This window comes from Carettochelys insculpta, chromosome 1, assembly GCF_033958435.1.
Source record: "Carettochelys insculpta isolate YL-2023 chromosome 1, ASM3395843v1, whole genome shotgun sequence".
NCBI lineage: Eukaryota > Metazoa > Chordata > Testudines > Carettochelyidae > Carettochelys > Carettochelys insculpta.
In genome coordinates, this window is record NC_134137.1 from 269844818 (window position 1) to 269868565 (window position 23748).

The 23748-nt window shown below is 44.8% G+C and overlaps 1 protein-coding gene across 7 annotated transcripts in view; it reads right to left on the bottom strand.

The window, feature by feature from the left end:
- Positions 1–23748, bottom strand: part of LOC142019875 (uncharacterized) — a 72648-nt gene that overhangs the window by 37557 nt on the left and 11343 nt on the right. For 5 of the 7 annotated variants that reach the window (XR_012647220.1, XM_075007269.1, XM_075007242.1 and 2 more), the window contains exons 3-6: positions 13638–13744; positions 11449–11563; positions 9087–9261; positions 5423–5534 (exon numbers count right to left, since the gene is read on the bottom strand). Coding sequence is in view for 6 of the 7 variants with exons in the window: in XM_075007269.1 (XP_074863370.1) it covers positions 5423–5534; positions 9087–9261; positions 11449–11563; positions 13638–13744 (509 nt within the window). In the remaining variant the exon portion in view is untranslated. Of the gene's footprint in view, positions 1–5422; positions 5535–9086; positions 9262–11448; positions 11564–13637; positions 13745–22173; positions 22744–23748 lie in introns of those variants that run through there. The other 2 variants (XM_075007250.1, XM_075007261.1) reach the window with 2 other exon arrangements.

Sequence of the window (23748 nt, forward strand, 5' to 3'; positions counted from 1 at the left end):
TAGGAACCGTGTGGTAATGGGATGGGCGAATATGGTCGGCCCTTCCTCTCTGTGTTGAAACGCTGATATAGCTGCGAGGTGGACCTTTAATGAGGATAGAGAAAGTCCGTCTTTGTTTCAGCTCCAGCAGGTACTCTAGAATTGCAGGAATAGAGATGTCTAGAGAAGCCAATTGCTTGGACGAGCACCAGGATATAAATTGTTTCCCTTTCTGTGCGTAAGTCCTCCTGGTGGAGGCCCGTCGACTGCACTCCAGAACTTCTTTTACTCCTTCTGAGCATGTGCTCTCTAAGGCGCTGAGCCATGGAATAGCCATGCCTGTAGGGGGAGCATTCAAGGATGTGGGTGCACTATGGACCCTTGACTCTGCGTGAGAAGGTCCGGTACTATCGGGAGGGGAAGTGGCGGGCAGCATGACATGCGCAGGAGCAAGGGAAACCATTGCTGTCGGTCCCACATTGGGGCTATAAGTATCATGCGTGCCTTCTCCCTTCTGGCTTTCTCTGGAACCTTGTGAATGAGTGTTGTGGGAGGAAATGCATACAGCAGAGGACCCTTCCATGGAACCATGAAGGCGTCCCCCAAAGAACCCTGCTCGATGCCTGCTCTGGAGCAATACTGTGGACATTTCTTGTTGGTGTAGGTGGCAAACAAATCGATTTGGGGAAGCCCCCATCTGTGAAATACTTTGCGGAGCAGATCGGAGCAGATTTGCCACTCATGCGTGAGAGCAAAGTGTCTGCTTAGTTGGTCCACTTTCACGTTGTGGACACCCGGCAAGTATGAGGCTTTGAGCGTTATGTTGTTGGCAATGCACCAGTTCCACAATCGGACCGCCTCTGCGCATAGCGCACGAGATCTGGCCCCTCCTTGACGATTGATATAGAACATTGTGGAGGTGTTGTCGGTATTGACTCCGACCACTTTGTCCTGCAGATATTTTTGAAAAGCACCTGCATGCATTGAACACTGCTCTGAATTCCTGTATGTTTATGTGCATTGCCATCTCTGCATTGCCCTGTGTCACTCTGTTGCCAATGTGCGCTCCCCATCCTGTGTGGGATGCGTCTGTTGTGAGAAAAACTGCAATTTGCGGTTGGTGGAAAGGCACCCCTACTAGTAAGTTCTTGGGGTGTATCCACCATGCCAGGGACTTTCGCACCTCCATTGTGGGCGATACTGTTTTGTGGATGGTGTGAATCATTGGCCTGTAAACGCTTGCCAGCCAGTGCTGTAGGCCTTGCATGTATAGCCTGGCATTCTGTACCACAAACGTGGTGGCTGCCATGTGCCCCAAAAGCTGTAGGCATGTTAGGATTGGCACTGTGGGGCTGTACGTCATTACATGCACCAGGGATTTGATGGTGCAAAAACGGGCATCGGGCAGATATACTTTTGATGTAGTAGAGTCTATGCATGCCCCTATGAACTCTATGTTTTGTGTGGGCTCGGTCTTTGATTTCAGGAGATTGATGACTAGGCCCAGTGAGGTAGAGGTCTTTGTAGTAACGTCTATCATGCGCAGGACATCTGACCTTGAGACCCCATTCAGTAGGCAGTCATCCAGCTATGGAAAAATGAACATGCCCTGCCTGTGTAGATAAGCTGATACTACTGCCAGAGTTTTGGTAAAGACTCTGGGTGCCGGAGAAAGACCAAATAGGAGGACACTGTATTGGAAGTGCTCCCTGCCCACTTTGAAGTGAAGAAAACGTCTGTGTGCTGGGTGGATTATTATGTGGAAGTACGCGTCCTGTAAGTCGAGGGCTGCAAACCAATCTCCATCGTCCAGTGCCATGACTATGGAGGCAATTGTAGTCATCTTGAAGCGCTGTTTGCGTAAGTACCGGTTGAGAGCCCGTAGGTCCAGGATTGGCCTCCAGCCTCCTGTCTTTTTCTCTGTTAGAAAGTATCGGGAGTAGAAGCCTTTCCCTTGGAATTCTTCCGGGACTCTCTCCACCGCCCCTATAAATGTGAGGTGGTCTACCTCTTGCTTCAACCTTGTCTCGTGAGAGGGGTCCCTGGGGAGGGACTGGGTGGGGGGTTTTGGTGGTGCTAGTGATTGGAAGGGGATGGCGTATCCCTTGGCTATAATTTCCAGCACTCATTTGTCTGTTGTGATGTTTTGCCATTGAGGATAAAACGGTTTGAGTCGGTGGTGGAACATATGCTGTGATTGGCATTGAGTGATGGTCTTGGTATTGCAGTCCTTGACGTAGCCATCAAACTTGCTGTCTTGGAGCTTGCCCTGAGGGTGTACGCCCCTGCTGGGGATGCTGTCTGGTGGCCCTATACTGTTGTTGCTGTTGATGGCGTCCTTGATTGTAGCCCCGTTGGTATTGCGAGCGCTGGGGTTGGTATGCATAGTGCCTTTGCTGGGGATAAAATTTCTTTCTCCTGTACAGAGGGGTGTACATGCCCAGTGTTCTAAGTGTGGCCCTCGAGTCCTTGCTGGAGTGTAGGACCGAATCAATTGAGTCAGCAAATAATTTTTGTTTATCAAATGGAAGATCCACAATTTTTGCTTGCAGATCTTTGGGGATACCGGATGTCTGGAGCCATGACTCTCTATGCATTACTACTGCTGTGGCTGCGGAGTGTGCTGCTGTGTCTGCCACATCTAGGGCGATCTGGACTTGTGTCTGTGAGGCCGCATAACCCTCCTGGACGATCGTCTTTCAGACTGGTTTCTTGTCCTCCGGAAGGAAATCCATGAGGGAGGTAAGCCTAGAATAGTTATCAAATCACAATTTTGATAGGTGGGCAGCATAGTTGGCCATCCTCAGTAATAACGTGGAGGAGGAGTAGACCTTTCTTCCAAATAAGTCCAGTTTCCTTGCGTCTTTGTCAGACCCCCCCGATTTGTATTGGGGTGTCTTAGATCTGTGTTGTGAGGATTCAACCACTAAGGAATTTGGCTGGGGGTGGTTAAACAGGAATTCCATACCCTTGGATGGAACAAAGTATTTCTTATCCGCCCTCTTATTTGTAGGTGGAATGGAGGCAGGGGTCTGCCCTATGTTGGTGGCTGCTTCCATAATAGCTTCATCTAGTGGGATAGCAATTTTAGATGATGCTGGGGGTCTCAGATTCTTTAAGAGTTTGTGATGTTTCTCCTGTACCTCTGCAATTTGTATGTCTTGAGTGTGTGCCACTCTCTTAAAAAGTTCTTGGAATTGTTTAAGGTCGTCCGGGGGAGAGATGTCCCCAGGGACAACCGCCTCATCGGGAGAAGACGAAGAGGTGTCACGATGATAAACCTCCTCTGATTCCTCTGGTTCCTGAGCCCCCTCATGTGTTTGCTCCCTTAAGGGTTCTGTGGGGAGGTCCAGGGACTCTGGACCCGTCCCCACTGGAGAAGGCTGGGTTCTTTTTGAAGGAGGAGGGTGAATGTAGGGATGTACTAGAGTTTGAGGTGGGGATCTGCCCCTGGATCTGGATCCCCTGTGTCGGTGTTCACCATGATATGGATGGCCGTAACAGCAGGGGCAGGGTCCCAGTGATGGGGATCTGCACCAAGACCGGTGCCTGTATATATGGTGCCTAGAGGAGTGTGACCACCGTGATGATGTTGACATTGGTGGAGATGCTCTGTAGTAGTATTCGTACGGTTCCGCGCTGGAGACCGGTGAAGGATGTCTGAGCCAGGGGGACAGTGGCTGAAGAAAGGGAGATGGAGGTCTTAGACAAGCTGTTGGTGTCGCTGCCTGTTGTGTTATGTCCATCTCGGGAGGAGAGCTAGGCGACAGCGGCATTTCAATGATGTCCGGAGATGGGCTATGGTGCCGGGCTTTGGATTTTGCTTTGCCCAGCCCATGAAGAGTCGGGGCCACCATCTCCAGTGCCGGGAACCTCAGCGCAGTTGTCGGTGCCGTGCCTGGTGCCGCTGCACACGGTCTCGTGCGGGTAGCTTCCTCCGGCACCGTCAGGTCCCGTGCCGGGTACCCCTGCTCTGGTGCTCTTGGTGCCGCAAGGCTCGGTTCCGTCAGAGCCCCAGGGCTCGGTGCCGTTGATGCTGCAAGGCTCAGTGCCATGGCTTCCAGTGCCTGCCGTGTCAGCCTCTGCGGTGATCTCGGTGCCAACTGTTTAGTGGTCGGAGCCCCAGGCACTGTTGTATGCGGTATGGCCTTTCCGCTGCTATGAGCAGTCAGTGGCTCGCGGCCTTGTGCCTTACTCGTCCTGCTCACAGATGCCACTGGCAAGGATCGAGCTGGGGAAAGCTTCTTTTTCTTGTGCACAGAGGAGGTTAAGGAGGCAGCCTTCCTCTTATGCAGCCCTGAGGGCCCTTCCCTTTGGGGCTTCTCCGACGGTTCAGGCTGGAGGGCCTTGTCAAATAGGATCATTTTTAGTTTCATGTCCCTGTCCTTTCTTGCTCTGGCTGTAAGTTTAGAGCAGTGAGGACATTTCTGGGGAACATGGGCCTCTCCAAGGCAACGAATACATTTACTGTGGCCATCGGAGGCAGGCATGGCCTCGCGGCATGATTCACATTTCTTAAACCCTGGCGAAGACATCTCTGTCAAGGCATTTAACTCCTTTCAGTGTTAATAAGGTATTTAGCAGCTATTAACAGTCACAAAGGGGGATAACATTTACGGCCGTTAAGATAGCGGACCGCCTGAGCGGCCGCCTCCTTCCCCTGTCTTTCTCTCCTCCCCTTTCTTTTGTTCTTCTAAAAACTATATATATGAAGAAAACCAACTTTAACCGTCTTAATAAACTAACTAGTAACTATTAACTATATTAAAATGATTTTATCTGTCTCAGGCGGTGGAGCCGGAGCGGATTCCGTCTGCAGCTGTTGGCGGTTGAGAAGGAACTGGCGTGGACTGGATTGCACATGTGACCGAAAGCGCGCGAAGGACCAACGCGCATCGGCGCATGCGCGACCCGACGAGATATCGCTGGAAATTTCCGATCTGCGGCGCCGGGCGAGCCCGACACCTAATGTAGAGCACCCACGGGGACCACTCAAAGAAGAAGAAATGCATATGAAATATCAGCCCCACTCTTCTGGAACCATGCTAGCAGCAACTCTGTGTTTGAAGTCCTGTTCCTAGCAGAGTTCTTGTATGATTTCCCTGTAGTCAGGGATATTTTTCTGATACATGTGCCAATTAAGTTTTTGCTATAGATACCAAGCATAGTGTGGCCAGAGTCTTTAGTATACATTTGTCCCCATCTTTGTTAGGGTTGATCCTGCTTTGGGCAGGGGGCTGGACTTGATGACTTCCTGAGGTCCCTTCCAGCCCTAGGGTTCTATGATTCTATGAATAAGGTAGTAGTGATTGCTCCCAGCAGGAAAATACTGTGGGCCTCGACAGCCTAACCAGGAAAAAGGGAGAAGGTGGAGACTTAAACAAATGAAATTTCTATAATTAATTCAACACAGAGACAAAATAAAGTGTAATGCTCCTCTTACTCTTCTCTCCTCCGCGATGGACCCCTCCGATCCCGCCTGTCACAAACACAGGAATTCCTGCTTTGTGTGCCACAATCATCGTCCCTGACACAGTGGTACCACCAGACAAACCCTGTCATGGAACAGTCAGCCATAATCCACACAGTGTGTGACCAGGGGAACTGTATGTCAGCAGTTACAAAATATTCTACTCTGTCCACTTTGCAGGTAATAGAGTACTGGTGCAATATTCTTTTTAACAAACCAAAACACTGATTTCCAGTAACAAACATTAGGGCCAAATTCAGAGATGCAGAGTAAGGTGGTATACCTTAAATTCCCTTACACGGCATGACTTCTCAGGGGACTCAAATAATACAGGGGTGAGTGGGCATGCATGCAGTGTTAAGAACTGGGATAGAAAACTGTTGAGGAAATTCTTTTGATGTAACTGATACACTGGAGACAGCCTTTAATTTTCATGTTTTTGCACCTTTATGGTTGTTGCTTTTCTTGCTGTCGCTATGATATCTGCTGCATCTTTGGCCTCTCAGTATATGAACTGCACTAAGATGGGCTACTTAACACATCAGTAAGTACTTGTAAATTGGTCTGAGGAAGTCTGTGCATAAGGGAGTCATCTTACACCATCTTATATTTGGCACACAGTACAAAACCCAAGTGGCTGAGCTGTAAAAACAGGGTAACTAATGCAGCCTGGCAGTGTATGGATCGAATAGTCTTACTTGACCTCTTCATGTCTAACTTCCCTGAGGGATATATGCACTACCACGTTCATGACACATTCACTATTCTGCAGGGGACACTAACAGGTAACCTAGAGCTCTGGATAGCAGTAGGGCTTATCTAGTTAATAAAAGGTTAATGATTCATACCAGAAAAGGAAGGGTTGTGACTGGGATGAGATAAGATGCAGTCAGAGTGTCAGGTATTTGCTGATGAGATGTGGAGTAATGACATGATGTGTCCGCAAAGAACACCATTATGGGGCTGCTGTCACCAGAGGGTTGCCAAATGGAGTCAATTAGGCCGTGCCCACTTGCACCCACATCCTTTCATTAGCACTCTGTTGCTATTCCGAGGTTCTACAGTGTGCTCATAGCTAGATGCTCATCTCATGCAGGCACATGCATTGATGTTGGGCTTCAGAGTCCAGCACTAGACACATAACCCATAATAACACCAGGTAGTGAAAAGGGAGTCTCTCCTCATGACGTTTCTTGAGTCTTCCAGTATAGGCTCCTCGATGGGGCATCTGTGCCACAAATCTTTGTCCAACATATTGGCCAGGAAAGCAAGCCAGACACCCTGAGTTCATGAGCTTCTGTGATAAATATTTGTTTAAAAAATCCTAGCAATGGCTGGTCACCACGCTGAACTGAGTCCAGACAAGTAACAACTTAGTCATTTCTGTCTTATTGCTGTTCATTGGCCTGTGCAAAATGAGCAGATGGTCTTGGTCTAATTCCCATCCTCATCATTAAAAAGCACAGAAAAAAGTCCATGGTAATTTTTGGCACCCTTGTTCACAATCCCAGCAGAAAGGGCAAAGAATGAACCTCCCTTCCTTCCTGGAAGTGCTCCTATTAGAGCAAGATTAAGGCACATTGGCACATCTGTGGATTTCTACTACCATTTTTGCTATGCTTGCTTTCCTGATAAACAAGGGATTTCAAACTGGCAACTCCCCTGAGCAGTTAAACTCATTTTAACAGTTGTTTAACAGTTGGCTGACCTAGAACACTATTTACTCACCTCCCAGTCCCTAGCAGCTCTCCTCCACTTACACTACACTGATGACATCTTCAACATAAGGACCCATAGTAAGGAGATCATTGAAGAATTCCACAGAGACTTCAACAATTTCCACCCTACCATCAACCTCAGCCTGGACCATTCCACACTAGAGATCCATTTCTTGGACACTACAGTACAAATCAATCATGGTCACATAAACACCACTCTATAAACTCCAGAAACCCATTGACTGCTATTCTTACCTACGTGCCTCTAACTTCCATCCAAGACAAATCATACAATCCATTGTTGAAAGCCAAGTTCTACGATACTACTGTGTTTGCTTCAATCTCATAAACAGAGACCAAAATCTGCAAGATCTTCATCGAGCATTCTTAAAACTTAACTACCCACCTGGGGAAGTAATGAAACAGATTGAGAAAGCCAGACAAGTGTGCAGGAGTCACCTACTTCATGACAGGCCCAACAAGGAAAATAAAAGAACACCACTTGTCATCACCTATAGCCCCCAGCTTAAACCTCTACAATGCATTTTGATCTATACTGGAACACTATCCCTCACTTTCATAGGCCTTGGGTGACAGACCTGTCCCCTCCTAAAGACAGGCATACAAATCAAGAAAATACTCACCAGAAGCCACACACCACACCACAGAAACACTAACCCAGGAATCTGTCCCTGCAACAAAACCCATTGCCAACTCTTTCCACAGATCTGCATAACTGACAGCATCACTTGACCTAACCACATTAGCCAGAACATCAGGGGCTCATACACTTACACATCCATTAATGTGATATATTTCATTATATGCCAGCAATGCCCCTCTGCCACGTATATTGGACCAGACTGTGTGCCAAAGGATGGAGGGACATATATCTGACGTCAGGAATTGGAACACACAAACTGATAGGGGAACACTTTAACCTCCCTGGACATTCCATAGTGGATTTGAAAATAGCCATTCTTCTACCAAAGGGTTTTACCACACGATTATCGAGGGAGACATCTGAATTGGAATTCATTTATGAATTTGATACATTTAACCGCCGCCTTAACAGAAACCTCAACTGTCTCATGCATTACAAGGGCAATTTCCCCACCTTTAATAGCCACAGGAATGTGACACATCCTACCTAATTTGCTTCATCCACTGGTTTTACTTGTGACAGGGTAATCACTTTTTCCTTTCCTTTTCTCCACACTCTGTCCCTGTTATACAGGCAGACGGAAATGGGTATGGGGAGACCAAGGGGACAGTTGTCCCCATGCCCAGTGTTTCAAAGGGTCCCAGAGCTCCTGCGGCTGCTATTTTGGTTGTAGTGGTGGTCAGAGCTCTGGGTCTCTTTGAAACACCATAGCAGTGCTGCTTTGGCTGAACATGGCTACACACACCCTGGATTTTATTTTATTTTCTATTCCTATCATCTGAAAAAGTGGGTTTTACTAAGAAAAGCTCCTGACCTAATACATTTGTTAGTCTTTAAGGTGCTACAGGACTGCTTGTTATTTGTGAAGCTACAGGCTAACACGGCTACCCGTCTGAGACTATTTAACGGTTCTGTGCATGTTTACATTTTATGACCTATCACTGTAGTCACACTGCCCAGCACATGACAGTGTTTTATCACTTTAGTGTGAATAATCTTAGCCTTCCCTCACTTTTCATGCTGAGCTGACACAGGATGATTTCCTCTGGGGGAAATGGCTATCATATTGTGGTTTCCTAGCTCTGCTGGTGTTGAACTGAGTTAAGAACATATTTTGTGCATGTATCATCTTAATAATAGAAAATTGTATATGATAGTTCCAAGACACTGAGAAATACTTTTCCCACCAGACTTTAGGCTGGAGCAGCATAACATTGCTATAAGAAAACGGCAACGGAAGATCTATATACAGTACCTGGCTGAGAACATAGGGAAGGTCTCTCCGAGACACCTTAACTAAATTTTTGCTCTTTGCCAGAAACTGAAGTTCCTCATCGTTGAGGCCGATGTGAATCCTGCCAGTTAAAATGCCCACAGTTGCAGGTACTGACCCATTCGTCCTTATAATCTCCTCCACCTCTCTGGCCATGCTGGAATAATACAGCAAAATATGATCAGGTGGGCCATGCTGCCAGATCTTTCTGCTACCATGTCCCAGTTCCTCCTTTACAGTATTCCCTCAGCTTCTGCTAAATCTGGTTCCTCTCCTGCACTTTACAGCTAGCAGAGGTGTTGATCTTCCCACAGCTCCCATTGCCACATTGACAATGTCCAGGATAAGTGTACAGGTATGCAATTGTCATAGTTGGAATTGTGTATCTTAGATTGACTTTTCAGTCTAGTGTAGACCTGGCCTCAGAGGTTCTAAAAATCATGCACTTTATAAGGTCAGTTTCCAGTGCTTGCCTGAAGTTCTGACCTGCCTGTATCTGTTGCTGACTTCATCCCAAAAGGCAGATCCAGACAGATGTGGGTGGAAGGGACACAGAACTTCCCAAAGGGCGTGACAGATTATCTGTTTAACAGTGCTCTTCCACTTGGCCAAATAGTGGTGTGGAAGGGATTTGTTTCTATTAACTTGTTTTACTGTACCCTGGCAGTTTTTCTCTCCACTGAACAGCTGAGAAATGAAGGGTGATGATTTAGTATGTTAAGGAAGCAAATACACATAATTTGTTATCAACTTAAGAGTCTGCGTGTTACTGAAGAAAAATATTCACACCACTCTTGAAAGGGATACAGTCGAACTGTCTTTTATATTCAAATTCGGCACATTGACACATGGTTTGAACCGGGGTGGGAATTTTCTAAGTCACTATAGGGCCTCTTTTGCATACTTGGCTTAGTCTAATTCTTGACCTCCCCCTCCCACACCCCTCTACTCTCTGGTTTGCTCACCATCATTTTTTTCTGATTTGTCCTCCTTGATTACTGTTTTTGGTTCCCTGTGCCTTAAATATTGAGTCTGTTCTGGTATAGTTATGGTCTGAAGAAGTGGGTCTGTCCCATGAAAGCTCATCACCTAACAAATTATTTTGTTAGTCTTTAAAGTGCTACTTGACTGCTTTTTTGTTTTCATAGTATATAGACTAGCATGGCTCCCTCTCTGTTATAATTTGTTATGTGCGCATATTAGGTATGTCCACACCTGCCATGTTTTGTGAGTTACGAGAATGTAGGCCCAGTGCTATCAGCTCCCTGAAAAGTGAGGTTATTTAGTGTAAATGATCCTCTCAAAGGGTGGGACTGGCTTTTCATAAAACATTTTGTATCAGCCAGCCCTGCTGATAGGCGAGGCAAAGGGGACGACTGGTCCAGGTCATGGTGACTCAAAAGGGCCCAGGCTTCCTGGCCACTGCTACTGCAGCAGTGCTCTCAGAGGGTGGGGGTAGGGCATAAGGTGGAGGGGAGGCACAGCACCCTCCAGGTGGCCCTGAGGGCTGGCTACCCCAGTATCGCCCCTGCCACCTGACAGCCTGCCCCTTCTGGGAGTGCAGGGCCTCCCCCGGACCTTGCCCAGATGGGGCTCCTGATATCAACTGGTTAATGAGTCACAGCTCATTTACTGAATAGCTAAGTCTTCAGTAGACACTCAAATCCACATCTCATACTTTGGACTTTAGATGTGGACGGGAGCAGGAATGGGATACTGATGGGCTGCATGTTAGGGTGTCTTTGTCTTTGCAGACATTTTATTTACTAACTTGAGAAACTACAGGTTGACCTTCTCTGGTCTGGCACCCTCGGGACCTGACTGGTGCCAGACGAGAGAATTTGCCAGAACACGGGACGTCAGTATTGTCTAGCACATTACCAACAGTTCCACTGCTTAGTGGGCTCTTAGAAGACATGTAGGGGTAAATTACAGCTAACTAGCAGCACAGAACACTGAGAGCCAGGACTGGTGGTTGTAAATAAACTTTACAGGACTGCAAGAAACTTGATAGGACCACAGAAAATTTGGCCACACCCACGATAAGTGGTCATCCAGGTAACTAAAATCATGCTGGATTACAGATATTGCTGGACAAGAGAGTTCCAGAATAGAGAGGTTCAACCTGTATATGTAAATCATGAGTTTGTCATGTAGTTCTGCCATCTTTGGAAGGCCAGAGGCAGCTGTGCTCTATCAGAGATCCTATTCTCCCTGCTTGTCACACCCTCAGTTCCCACTAACTGTGGTGGAAGCTTTAGGCGTACCACAAATGTAGAAACAGGCCCATAGAGCATCAGACAAAACTTTACAATTGCTGCACTAAGATAATCAAATCTACAACCTCAAATTCTGGGGATAGGGCATGCCATGAGTAATGACGGTGCTCTCCAAGGCTACGATCGGTCTCCCATCAGCCAGAGCTTCCTCCACAGAAGCTGAAACCCTGAAATGAGTTCCTAGGAATAAAATACAGGAAAATCACTTAAATTTCAAGCAGATGAGAGGCTTTTTGATTTATCAAACTGATCTACATTAAGCAGTGTGGGAATAATTGTATAGGGAGTTGGGAGATCAAATTATGGTGAGCACCCAACCTAATTTTTATGGGACAGTCCCACTTTTTGTGGCTCTGTCCTATGTCCTGCAAAGCCACAGAAGAAGCAAAAACTCCTGAAATTATTAAATCATTTGAGCTGTGTCTACATAGCCCCTCCCTTTTGGAAGGGGCATGCAAATGAGTGAGGTCGGAAATGCAAATGAGGTGTGGATTTAAATATCTCACACCTCATTTGCATATTCCCATGTCATCTGGCTTTGGGAAGAGCCATTTCTGGACATGACGGCAGCCATGTGGATGGGGTTCCTTCAAAAGGAAACCCCCCTTTTGAAAGCACCCTTCTTCCTATTTTGCTTGTCTTCCTATTTGCACTTCCAGTCTCGCTCATTTGCATGCCCCTTCTGAAAAGGGAAGGCCATGTAGATGCAGCTTCAGCTAAGAAAAAGAATCCTTTTATGCTTCGCAACATAATTTCATCACCTACTCAGACCATTTTTCTATGTATGCAAAAGAAGGTGAGAAAGATGGTAACACACCATTTGTAATCCTGAACACTCTGCCTCTCTTGAACAAACCAGAAACCCAATAAGATCAAAAACAGCTGAAAAGAGAGTTTAATTCTGTATTTTCAATGACATAAGGCAGTCAAAAAAGCAAACATAGAATTGTTTTGCATATATGATTTTGCAGTGTGGAAGTGCCAGGATTTTTTCAGATAAATTATCTTTAAAAATATTTTTCAAATGTTTCAAGCAAATCAACTACTTAGTACCACTAACCAGAAAATAATTTATCATTTTGAGATGAATTTTAAGGAAATTTTTGAAGAGAAAATGCCATGAAATTAGTCTTTATCAGCTCAGCACACACAGCTCTTACCACAGGCAGGAATTCATACAGTCCATGTTCAGACCTATGCCCAAGGACTAGAGTTCTGTCTAATTTTTTCCATTAATGGGCAGAATAAATTTTGTTATGTGCACCAATGCATATGGAAATGTGCACCACCAGTAGAAACACATGCTGCTGGGTGTGGGAGCTGTGAGCACTCTGCTAATCAGATGGGGCAGCACCTGAATTTCTCTTGGGTGGTTGCCCATTTAGTCAGCTCACATGGAGCACTGCCAAGAAGCCATGATATTTAGACAGATACCATTTTATTAGAAGCAGTGTAGAGTTTAAAGAGTGATCAGGATCTTTTTAATCATAGGATTACTATTTGTTGTAGTGCATTAGCATCTAAAGGTCCCACTCACATGTCTCAAATCAGACCTGTCAATCGTCAGTCAATTTCACATTCAACATTATGGCTATGTCTACACTAGAAGCATCTCTCTACAGAAGTTATTGTTGGAAGAGATGTTCCAATAAAACTTCTGTTGACAGATCGCACCTACATATAAAAGTGGATCAACTTTTTGATCCGCTCTGTAGACAGAAGGGCCCGGGAGCGCCAACACAGATTTTCTGTTGGCAGTTTCTGTCTGCAAAATGCATTTTGTGTGTAGATGCTCCACGAATTTTGTCGACAAAACCCCAGTTTTATTTACAAAACTCTCCAGTGTAGACGTAGCCAATGGGTCTTATTATCCTCCTCCACCAATTGCTTAGCTGGGAAACTCCATGTACTTCAGTCGAGCTCATCCAAATTTACAGAAAGCAGAACTGGGCTTTGTAAGTCTGTTATGATCAGAGAAGAGCGCACAAATTAAAGGAGTGGAGCTGTCAGTGCCAAAAATAACATTACAGCCAAGGCAGTCTGACAGTATCATGCACCAAAGTTCCTTTGCCTCATATTTCTCCTATATATTGCATAAAACAGTAGCAGCTGTCTGTGAAATGAGTTTTAAAAGGTCTCAAGACATTCTCTGAGTGAGCTGCCTCTCCATTGCTCCCAGTTCAAGACCCTGGCTTCATGCAGCTGGAAAAAAAACAGTATCATCATGGGGACTTTTTCAGAGGATGCTACTCACCATGCAGGAATCTTCTCATCTGGGTGATCCTAGGAGCCACAGAAACTGTTTGTCTTCCAAGGGTATAGACCAAGTTTCCAATCATTATGTGTTCAGGGATGGCACTGCTGGGAGAGGAATGTCAAGTCAAATCAAAATAGCATTGTTTATAGTTTCCTGCGACCTGATTCTCTGTGATCTACAATCTAGGAAACTTAGTGTGTGCTGTAGAGGCTGAGCTAACACAGATGGATAAATCCTGGGTATAGATGAACTGGGGATTTTGAGGCTTTACACAAAGTGGTAAACAGTATTGTAAAGCGTGCAAAGAAAGAAACCCACAGCCAAACAGAATGGCAGATAGAGAGACAGTAAATATGGAGAGGCAGACGACCTTCCCTGCAAACACGGGGGCTGACTAATGTCTCACTTTATGGGATCTCTTTCTTACTAGTACAAAGGGCAGAGTGGAGACAGGGAGTCTCAGTTCAGCTTCAGCAATAAATCCTTTCTTCTTGTCCAGAAGCTATTCTTTTCTCTGAACAACCTCTATTAATGTCTGTGAAACTATTTGTTCACTAGAAAAGTTATATATATAAAACTAGTGGCATAAAGATTGGCTTTTGATGAAGGCAATTGACTGGGTGTTACAGGGACAGCAATTCTTGGCTCCTTCACAAACTTCATATGTGGTCTTAGAATCATAGAATCATAGAAGAGTAGGACTGGAAGGGACCTCAAGAGGCCATTGAGTCCAGCCCCCTGCCCTCATGGCAGGACCAAGCACTTTCTAGACCATCCCTGAGAGACATCTATCTAACCTCTTCTTAAATATCTCCAGTGATGGAGATTCTACCACCTCCCTTGGCAATTCGTTCCAGTGTTTGATCACCCTGACAGTCAGGAACTTTCTCCTAATGTCCAACCTGAACCTCCCCTGCTGCAATTTAAGTCCATTGCCAATGGTTCTATCCTAAGAGGCAAGGAAGAACAAGTTCCCTCCCTCTGCCTTATGACACCCTTTTAGATACCTGAAAACTGCTATCATGTCCCCCCTCAATCTTCTCTTTTCCAAACTAAACAAGCCCAATTCCTTCAGCCTTTCCTCATAGGTCATGTTCTCCAGATCTCTGATCATTCTCATTGCTCTCCTCTGGACCCTCTCCAATTTCTCCACATCCTTCCTGAACTGCAGTGCCCAGTCTTGGGCAAGTCTTTTTATTGTCTGTGTCTCAGTTGTCCATTTGTGAAATGGGACATTTCCTTTGTTTATCTTGTTGAGTTAGACTGCAAATTCCTCAGGAGAGGAAGTGTCTTTTTGCTATGTATTCATGCAGTGCTAACACTGAGGCCCTGCTCCCAGGTGCTACCTTCAGGTGCTACTAAAATAGATAAAATAATAATAAAATAATAGTACTGTACATAAAATATACACACTTTGGTGATTTTTGCTAGAATCTCCAAAATTCAAGGGAGCGACAGGGGAAGGACAGGTCTGTTTGATACAAAGAGAGGGAATAGTTCTTACAGACCTCCTCTCTCAAGTGGCCCTGTAACAATTGCCAAAAGACATAAGGCACTCCTCACCAAAACCAGATGTCCATACTCCATTTGTCTTGACCAAAACAAAAACTTTCATTAACTGCTCGGAATCAAATATGATCCACAAATAGCAAAATTCCCCTTCTCTATATGTGTTCTTTACTAGATTCAAGCTAAACTGAGCAGTTTTGCATCCGAAGGGTTCACACAAACTTTCTAATTTTGCCTTGTGTGAGTCTGCCACCCACAGGCCAAATTCAGCTCTCAAGTAACACTTTGGAGGATAGTTGGATATTGGGGTAACTTGAGTTTTGGGCTCAGTTTCAGATAGACTCCCAAACCCAATGTAAAAAAAGTCAATAGAAACTGCCAAGATGCATCAGTTTGTGGATCAAAACCAGCATGCTTCCACCCAAAACCCTAAATTAGCTCAGGTTTCTGAAAAACTGCTCAGCCAACATTTGCTTCATATATAGATTCTAGAACCTTAAAGACTAACCATTTTATTTAGTAGTGCTGGGGAATAAACACGCAGCCAGATTTGGAGGTTCAGGTCAGACAGAAGCGTTTATTACTATAGCTAGAGGAGAGAACGCAGTGCAATAGCGGTTCAGTCCTCCATTAATGCGAATCCTCTCCTGCCCTAAATGCAAGGACTTATCTAGAAAAATTACCTCAGTGATCATATAGTAAAATGCTGACAGAAGGCACATAGATGGCACGGCGGTGGGTGTGCTGCAGCTTCGGTTTTTACCCTCTGTCTGATGTTATGGGCTAAGCAAATAGGAAAAGTGCTGCAGTACTGTTGTGCCATAGCAGAAAAATTTGGGGCAAACCAATTGTGTTGTACTGCTGCAACCATCCCCCCTTTGCTAGTGTGGGCCCCCAACTGGGTCACACGAACAAGGTAGGATAGAAGGGCCTGAGGTGCGACCAGGCGGCCGTCGGGGGAGCGCCACAGAGAGCAGGGATGCAATAGGCAACCTTAACATAACCAATTGTTTTTCTTAAGCTCAGGTGCTTGGTTCTGCACCTCAGCCAGCTCCGTAAGGGACATTGGAGGTGACTGGGTGAGAGAAGGGAAAACAAGAACTTGTTCAGGGGCCTGAGGGCTGGAAAGGGCTGCATTCCTTCCTCATTGATCAGCAAGGACAATTCCACCCGTGACCTCATCAGGAAGAGCCAAGTGTGCCTGACACTTGATGATAGCCAGGAAGGAGGGTAAAAAAGGAGAACACATGAAAGAGCATTTACACAGCAACCATTGCAAATCGGGGAACCAGTGGAAGTAAGAAATCCATGCTGCTTCCACAGCTGTCCAAAATCATGGACGACACCAAAGGCCTATTGAGAATTGGTATAAATATTGGCAGATGATCCCTTAGTTAAATCTTCCTCACTCTGCAAGATTAATTTACTTTTTCCTTGAATTACTTGTTTATTTCCCAAAATGACATTTTATTGGATATTACCATTGTAATTATTACTTAAGGGATTTAGAGATTTTATACCTTGGCTTACTGGGTTTTTTTATTATTATACTCCTGCCCTAGACTTACAGCAAATAGTTCATTTTCTTTCTTTGTTTTTTGTATCTAGGATAGACATTAGGCATAACGTGACTACAGGAGTCATAGAGGGATTGCTGCATTTATTTTTTTATGAACCACTAGGACTTTTTATTCACTTTTAGAACTGGCTAAATTTGGGCTATTGAAGGGGCTCTGTGTCTTAATGAGGACCCCTTTCTTTAGTAAATCTTGGATTACTCCCTCTATTCCTGCCTTCACTTCGGCACAGTAGGGTTTGCCTGGATTAACTTTAAAGCTGAGAGCTGTTGGCAGGTGGGTATTAAACCCTTCTTTTAACTTACATATATATACACACACACACACACATATATATATATATATATATATATATATATATATATATATATATATATATATATGACTTACCAGACCCCATGAATCTGTGTGGTCCTGCTGGGCATAACCCTTAGCAGGTGATTCCAAGTACATTTCACCCATTATTTCTGTTTATTGATGTTACCTCTATAAATTAATTAGTTTACAACAGAAAACTTAGCTCTCTGAGCCTAGCTAGATTTTACAGGACTTTGTTCTCTCATATTGGAAGGTGTCCATATCAGAAGGTGTCCCTTCCTTATGGATACACCAGACAGACAGACAAACAAAATTACCCCAGATGGGTCACAAAAGCTAAGAAGCCCCAAACACAAAAGATGAGGAATACAGATTAGTACAGATTTTAATTGCCACACTCTTGGCAGCACAAAACCAAAAGTTTTTTTTTGTTGCCGCAAGGGCAAGTTATTGGATTCTGACATTTGTTAGCAAGACAATTAATTTAAACTAAACTCCATGACTTATACACATATACCACAACGTAAGTGCTTGCATGACTACACTTTGTTCCACAAAGAGTTAATGAGTTGGGGAAAAAGAATTTGAACTAACAGCTTTCAGAGTTGGGCAGTTTCTTCAAGGTCTGAGCTCAAAGGACAAATCCATTCTCAAGCATAACGAAGGCTCCCTTGTCCCCTGGTAAAATAAAGGAGTCCCAAATTTTGTTTGTGGTGTCATCAAGACACGTAACTTGAGCAGCCTTCGTAGCGCTGGATGACCTAAAAAGGTTGTAGGTGTTGTCACTAGGGTCAAAATCTAGGAACAATGCATACTGGTTGGTTCTTCTCACATATTGATTTCCCAGGGTTTTTTATTAGGCAAAATGGGAGTGTTACATGAGCTATTGGTAGGCATGATAATGCCCTGCTCCAACAGTGATTCAGTGACAGGGCGAATACCCTCCACCACTTCTCTAGAAATAGAGTACTGGGGAACACGGGGAAGGGGTTTGCACTGATTCAAGGTAATGTGCACAGGCTCAGCACTAAGCATATGACTGACCTTGTTGTTGTGGGACACCAGAGTTTGGATGGTACCCATTGAGACCATCTTGTGCAGGCTCTGAAGCAGGCCAATTGGCAGCTGCAAATAGGCAATTTAAGGTTTCCTTAGGCGATACAGATTTTAAGAGCTGATTTAGGTCTTCCCAGGTGGGATTATAACAACTGATTATGGTTTTGAGTTCTTCCTTAAAGTTGGCTGGATTTTCCCAAATTTTGGGAAATTTCTGCACCAAATTGTACCAGTCACTCGGAGCCCATGGTGCATGAACAGTGACTATATTATTATTGGTTGGGTTGACACCAGGCATCTATCTAAAGAGATGTAGTGATACGCTATCTCCCAGTTTTGAGTTGTCAAGTTTTTTACACCCGGTATAATAGGAGGATCCCTCTGCGCTGCTAGAAGAAGGACCAGGACCTTTGTCTGAGTGGTCCTCAGGAGGGGCTGAGACCTGTTCCAAGCTAGTGGTAGAGTCAGGCTCTGGATATGGTGGTGGGTTAGCCAAATCAGGGTGTGTTAGTCCCAGACACATTCCAAGATCCAAAACATCCTCTGGGGTTTCGGCCAGCCAGGGCTCTGCCCGCACACCTGGGTATAATGGGCTACAGATAGAATTTAGAGGAGTAGCCAATTTCTCCTTTATTTGTTTTAGTTGCAACTTAAGTTTCTCTTGTGAGTCTTTCAAACTTCTAGTTTGAGACTCAGTTCTCTTTTTAGATGCCTCTTCATACCAAGTAAAAAAGGCATCCCAGTGAACCTGGGGGGCCTTAGATCCTCTGGATTCCAAGGCACCCTTTAAGTGCACTATTTTGTCTAAATCAAAGGTACCTTCAACTGGAAACTGTTTGGATGGATCGTCCTTAGTATACAAATTCCATTTATCCAGGTACTTGCAAGTCTTAGGAGAGGAATGTATATCCATATAATGCGCTGGAGTTCCCTTAGGGGGGATTAAAACTCCTTTGGACTGTCCCTTACCCATGATATCAGATGCACAGGGAGACAAAGATTAAGCATTAAGAGTTCCGCACTGCCCACGCATCAGCCCACGAATTACCTCGCCAAAGTGATGACCAGACCTGATAACGGTTCTCTTTTTTAGTGAGATACGGGTAGGGAGAGGAGACAGTCACGCAGAAGGGGTCCGCTAAAGTCACTGGAGCCTCCACCATGAGCCCGCTGTTACGCCCAAATTCGGGTTTTGTCAGCAATGGATCTATAGCGGCTCACGTGGGTACCAAACACATGGAGGGAAAATGGATTCACTCATCACTGAGAATTCACACTATCTGAGACTTCAACTGCTAGAGCTAGTTGCTCCTTTGCAGCAGGCAGCCTGGGTGGCTGACGGACGCCCCAGGAGTCTGCCCCATGGAGGCGGCTAGACTCAATGCTGTTCTCAGGACTCACACATTTGATTGGGGTATATTCATACATTCAGCCCAATAACCAGACTCTCCTTATGTACTAAACAGACGAACATTTTTATTCTAGGAAATATCTCAAACAGAAACTACTCTTAGCCGGCTTTCTGGTTCTTGACTGACCTGGGCTTCAAAAGTCCATATCCAGCACTCTAGCATGACAAGCAGCCTACAGGCAGTCCTACTCCGATACCCCAAATAGGGATTTCAAAAGGTCCCTTACCTGTTCAAGTGGTGCCTGAGGTTCAGCGCAAAACAGCCTGCAGTCCTCCAAGCTGGAGCAGGAGGTGTGGATCTGAGTCATGGCACCAAATTGTCATGGAATAAACACAGGCTACGTCTACACTAGCACGCTACGTCGAAGTAGCCTATTTCGATGTAAGAACATCGAAATAGGCTACTTCTACGCGTATCGTCTACACGTCCTCCAGGGCTGGTGCCGTCGACATTCAACATCGAAGTAGTGACGGAGAACGTCGAAAGGAGCCGCCCTGGAAGGAAATGTGGAGTGACCACACACACACAAGCGCTCCCCGTCAAAATAAGGGGCCAGCAAAGCCCCAAGCTGCTCCCTTAAAGGGCTCCTCCCAGACACACTCGGCCTGCACAGCACGAGATCCACAGAGCCGACAACCAGTTGCAGACCCTGTGCACGCAGCATGGACTCCCAGCTGCAGCAGCAGCAGCAGCAGCAGCAGCCAGAAGCCCTGGGCTAAGGGCTGCTGCACACGGTGACCATAGAGCCCTGCAGGGGCTGGACAGAGCATCTCTCAACCCCTCAGCTGATGGCCGCCATGGAGGACTCCGCTATTTCGATGTAGCAGGACGCGGATCATCTACACACGCCCTACTTGGATGTTTAACGTCGAAGTAGGGCGCTATTCCCATCTTTGGATGGGAATAGTGATTTCAATGTCTCACCGCCTAACGTCGATTTCAACATCGAAATAGCACACAGAGCATGTAGACGCGACATGTGCTATTTCGACATTGTGTCGGCTACTTCGAAGTAGCCGGCTAGTGTAGATGCACCCACACAGTCAGATTCGGAGGTTCAGGTCAGACAGAAGCGTTTATTACTATAGCTATAGGAGAGAACACAGAGCGACACAGGTTCAGTCCTCTGTCAATGCAAACGCTCCCCCTGCCCTGAATGCATGGGCTTATATAGAAAAATTACCTCTGTGATCATATAGTGAAATGCAGACAGAAGGCAGATAGGCATGAAACTCAGTAACATGCAGTTGTTCCACATGAAATATACAGTTGACAAGAGGAGATAAGAGATGGCAAAGGGAAACTAGCAGGTCTTTGGTAACTAGGCAACAGCTGATAAGAATCTAACTCCCAGATTTGCGGCTTTTTACACACATTCAGTTAATATCCAGCTTCTGATGTAGCCTACGCTAAGCTAAACTAAACGGCCTTGGCCAAACTTGTAGGCCTAAAGAGGCCTTCCTCCACATTAGGTAATAAGCTTTCATGGGTAAGACCCACTGCATCAGATCTGATTAATCTGAAGAAGTGGCTCTTGCCCATGAAAGTTCATTACCTAATGTATAAAATTATTTGTCTTTAAGGTGCTACAGTACTGCTTGTTTTTTTACTTTTCTTTTTTGAGAAGCTACAGGCTAACAGGATCTTCAAGAATTAGTCAACGTAGTTAATAGGGAAAGTGAGCTGAATGGACTTAAGTTAAACCTTGCAAAAATGGAATCAATGATAGTAACTCAAAGCAAAGTTATGCCAAGGTGCAACATAAGTGCAAATGGGATAGTTATACTCCAGGAGACTAAATTTAAATAGTTGGGGTGTTATATCACATCAGATGGTAGGTGTACAACGGAAGTTAAATGCAGAATTGCACAAGTGAAGTCTGCATTCCAGAGAATGAGGAGTATCCTCACTTACAAATCGTCATCATTAGAAGTTAGGAAAAGAGTTTTGCGATGTTATATTGAGCCAATATTATTATATGGGTCTGAAGTGTGGACAATCAGCAAGCAAGCTGAGAAGTCCATTGAAACCACAGAAATGTGGTTTTTAAGGATGTTGCATATTCCATGGACAGCTAAGAGGACAAATGAGTCCGTTTTGCTTGAAGCACAGTGTATGAGATTGTTGCTAGTGAGAAGGACAAGAGAAGCAAAATTTATAGGACACATAATGAAGAAATTGGGACTTGAACACCTAGTAATGATGGAGAGATTAGACGGTAAATGGGGTAGGGGCAGGCAGTGAGACAAATTATGGAATAGTATTACTTCCTGGTTACGGTGGGGAAGCACTGTAAAAATGCGAGAAAGCATTCAGAATAGACGGGGTGGGGGGCCACGATCGCCTACCCCAGTTGGCATGGCACTTAAGGAAGTAAGGAAAGGCTAACACAGCTATACCTCTGAGACTATAAGGCCTCTAGGATTGCTAAGAGATATTTGAAACCTGGCAGACATTTTAGCAAACTCTGCCTGACCTTTGGGTTTATGACAAAAGACATGGTGTTTCATTACAAAAGTTTCACACAGTTCTAGTTCAAACTAGCTTTTCCCCAGGAAACCTTCCCCCCACACCTTCCCAGCCGCAAGCCCTTTGTAAAGTATCATCAGCATCTGATTTCATTAAATGGAAGACTGGATGGGTATATTGTCAGTCTCTTACCTCTTGGTTTATTCTGACATGCATAGGCCGTTGTTTGCACTGAATTGTGGTCACTCCAGCAGATCTCCCAGGAAGCGGGATTTGCAATAGTATTGGTTTGAGCTATTCTGCGTTCCAGCCACATGATCCATGCTGAGAAAGACTATGATTAACAGCATAAGCTCTGGAACACCATAAACTCTGGAACTGGGCCCGGACTAGGGAATAGAAGAGGATTTCACAACTGGCTGAGGATTTATTTTGCTAACTTGGTGCCACATAGTTTCCCTTCTTTTCACATGACTTTTTATTTTCACTATTTACACTCTTTTGTTCTTCATATGGATTTTAAACAGGCACTTACTTACAGTGAAAGTCACTAACGAGAGCCCTGGAGATTTAAGTTCTACTTATTCATCCACAGACAGTGCAGAAAGTAGCAGTACACGCATACATCAAATGGAAGATATTAAATCCACTTTTGGAGGAGAACAAGTAGTTCAATCTCAAAGCCGATTCCGTCCTTGGATGCTTTGCAAGGGATGTTGCTGGAGTAAGTGCCAGTTTCAGCTGTGCTTTTTCGCACATGAATATCGCTCCCCTGGGACATTTAATGAGAACACAAACTTATTTCACTGACCAACTCTCCAGCTATAATGACTTTCAGATGCTACAGATCTGAGCTGGACTTCGACTTAGAAATGAAATCATCTTTATCCCTTTGCCAAAAACAAGCTTACATTTATCTATCTAAAGCACAATGTATGATTAGATGATTCAAATAAAAACCTCTAGAAAGAACTAAATAATATGACATATTTCAGAAGAAACTATTTCAAACTTAAGGTCAGGGTGGATCTCTGTCTTCTACAGATGTCTCCAGGTGATCTCTGAGTTGAACAGCAAGATGTCTTTATACCTGTCCTTTCCTACCTTAATCCATCCTAACGATGAAGGTGCAAGTGTTCTTTTTTTTCCCTCCCATCTCCTTTGTCTTGTTAAAAACAATAGGCATAGTTCATGGTAGTCCAGGTGTCACTGGCCACCTGTTGCATTTTTACAGTTAGTCCATATGTTTAATGTTGGGTTTTGTGTCAAGATTATTTAAATCTACTCAGAAAAAACTGAAAACTTTAAAATTCAGTGAGAATTTAAAATTCTGGCAGAAGCCAGCCCAGCTCTTATTCATTTTAACTGGTGTTGCACCCACTTATTCTAGGAATTAGTTTGCCACAAATATCTTACTGGCTAAGGCTCTGATCCTATCCTGAGCTTTGTGTGAGTGAGACCTGTATACAGCCGCAATGTAATCAACTGGGCTCTGCAGGCAGAAGGGTCTATCCACATGTTGTCCAGTGATGGATCAGGGCCTATATTTGGATATGATAAAACAAGGGCAGTTAATTGGGTGCAACCAGGGGAAGAGATTTTGGAAAAAACCTTAAGGAGACATTATAGTTTCTCAGAAAATATAAACTTTAGTTTGGTGATTTCAATATACCCATTTAAATCTTAGGCAAAGTTCCACTTTACAAAACAAGTAACCAAACAAACACAAAACCTTCGGAAGGTTCAAATACATGGAGTCACCACAGA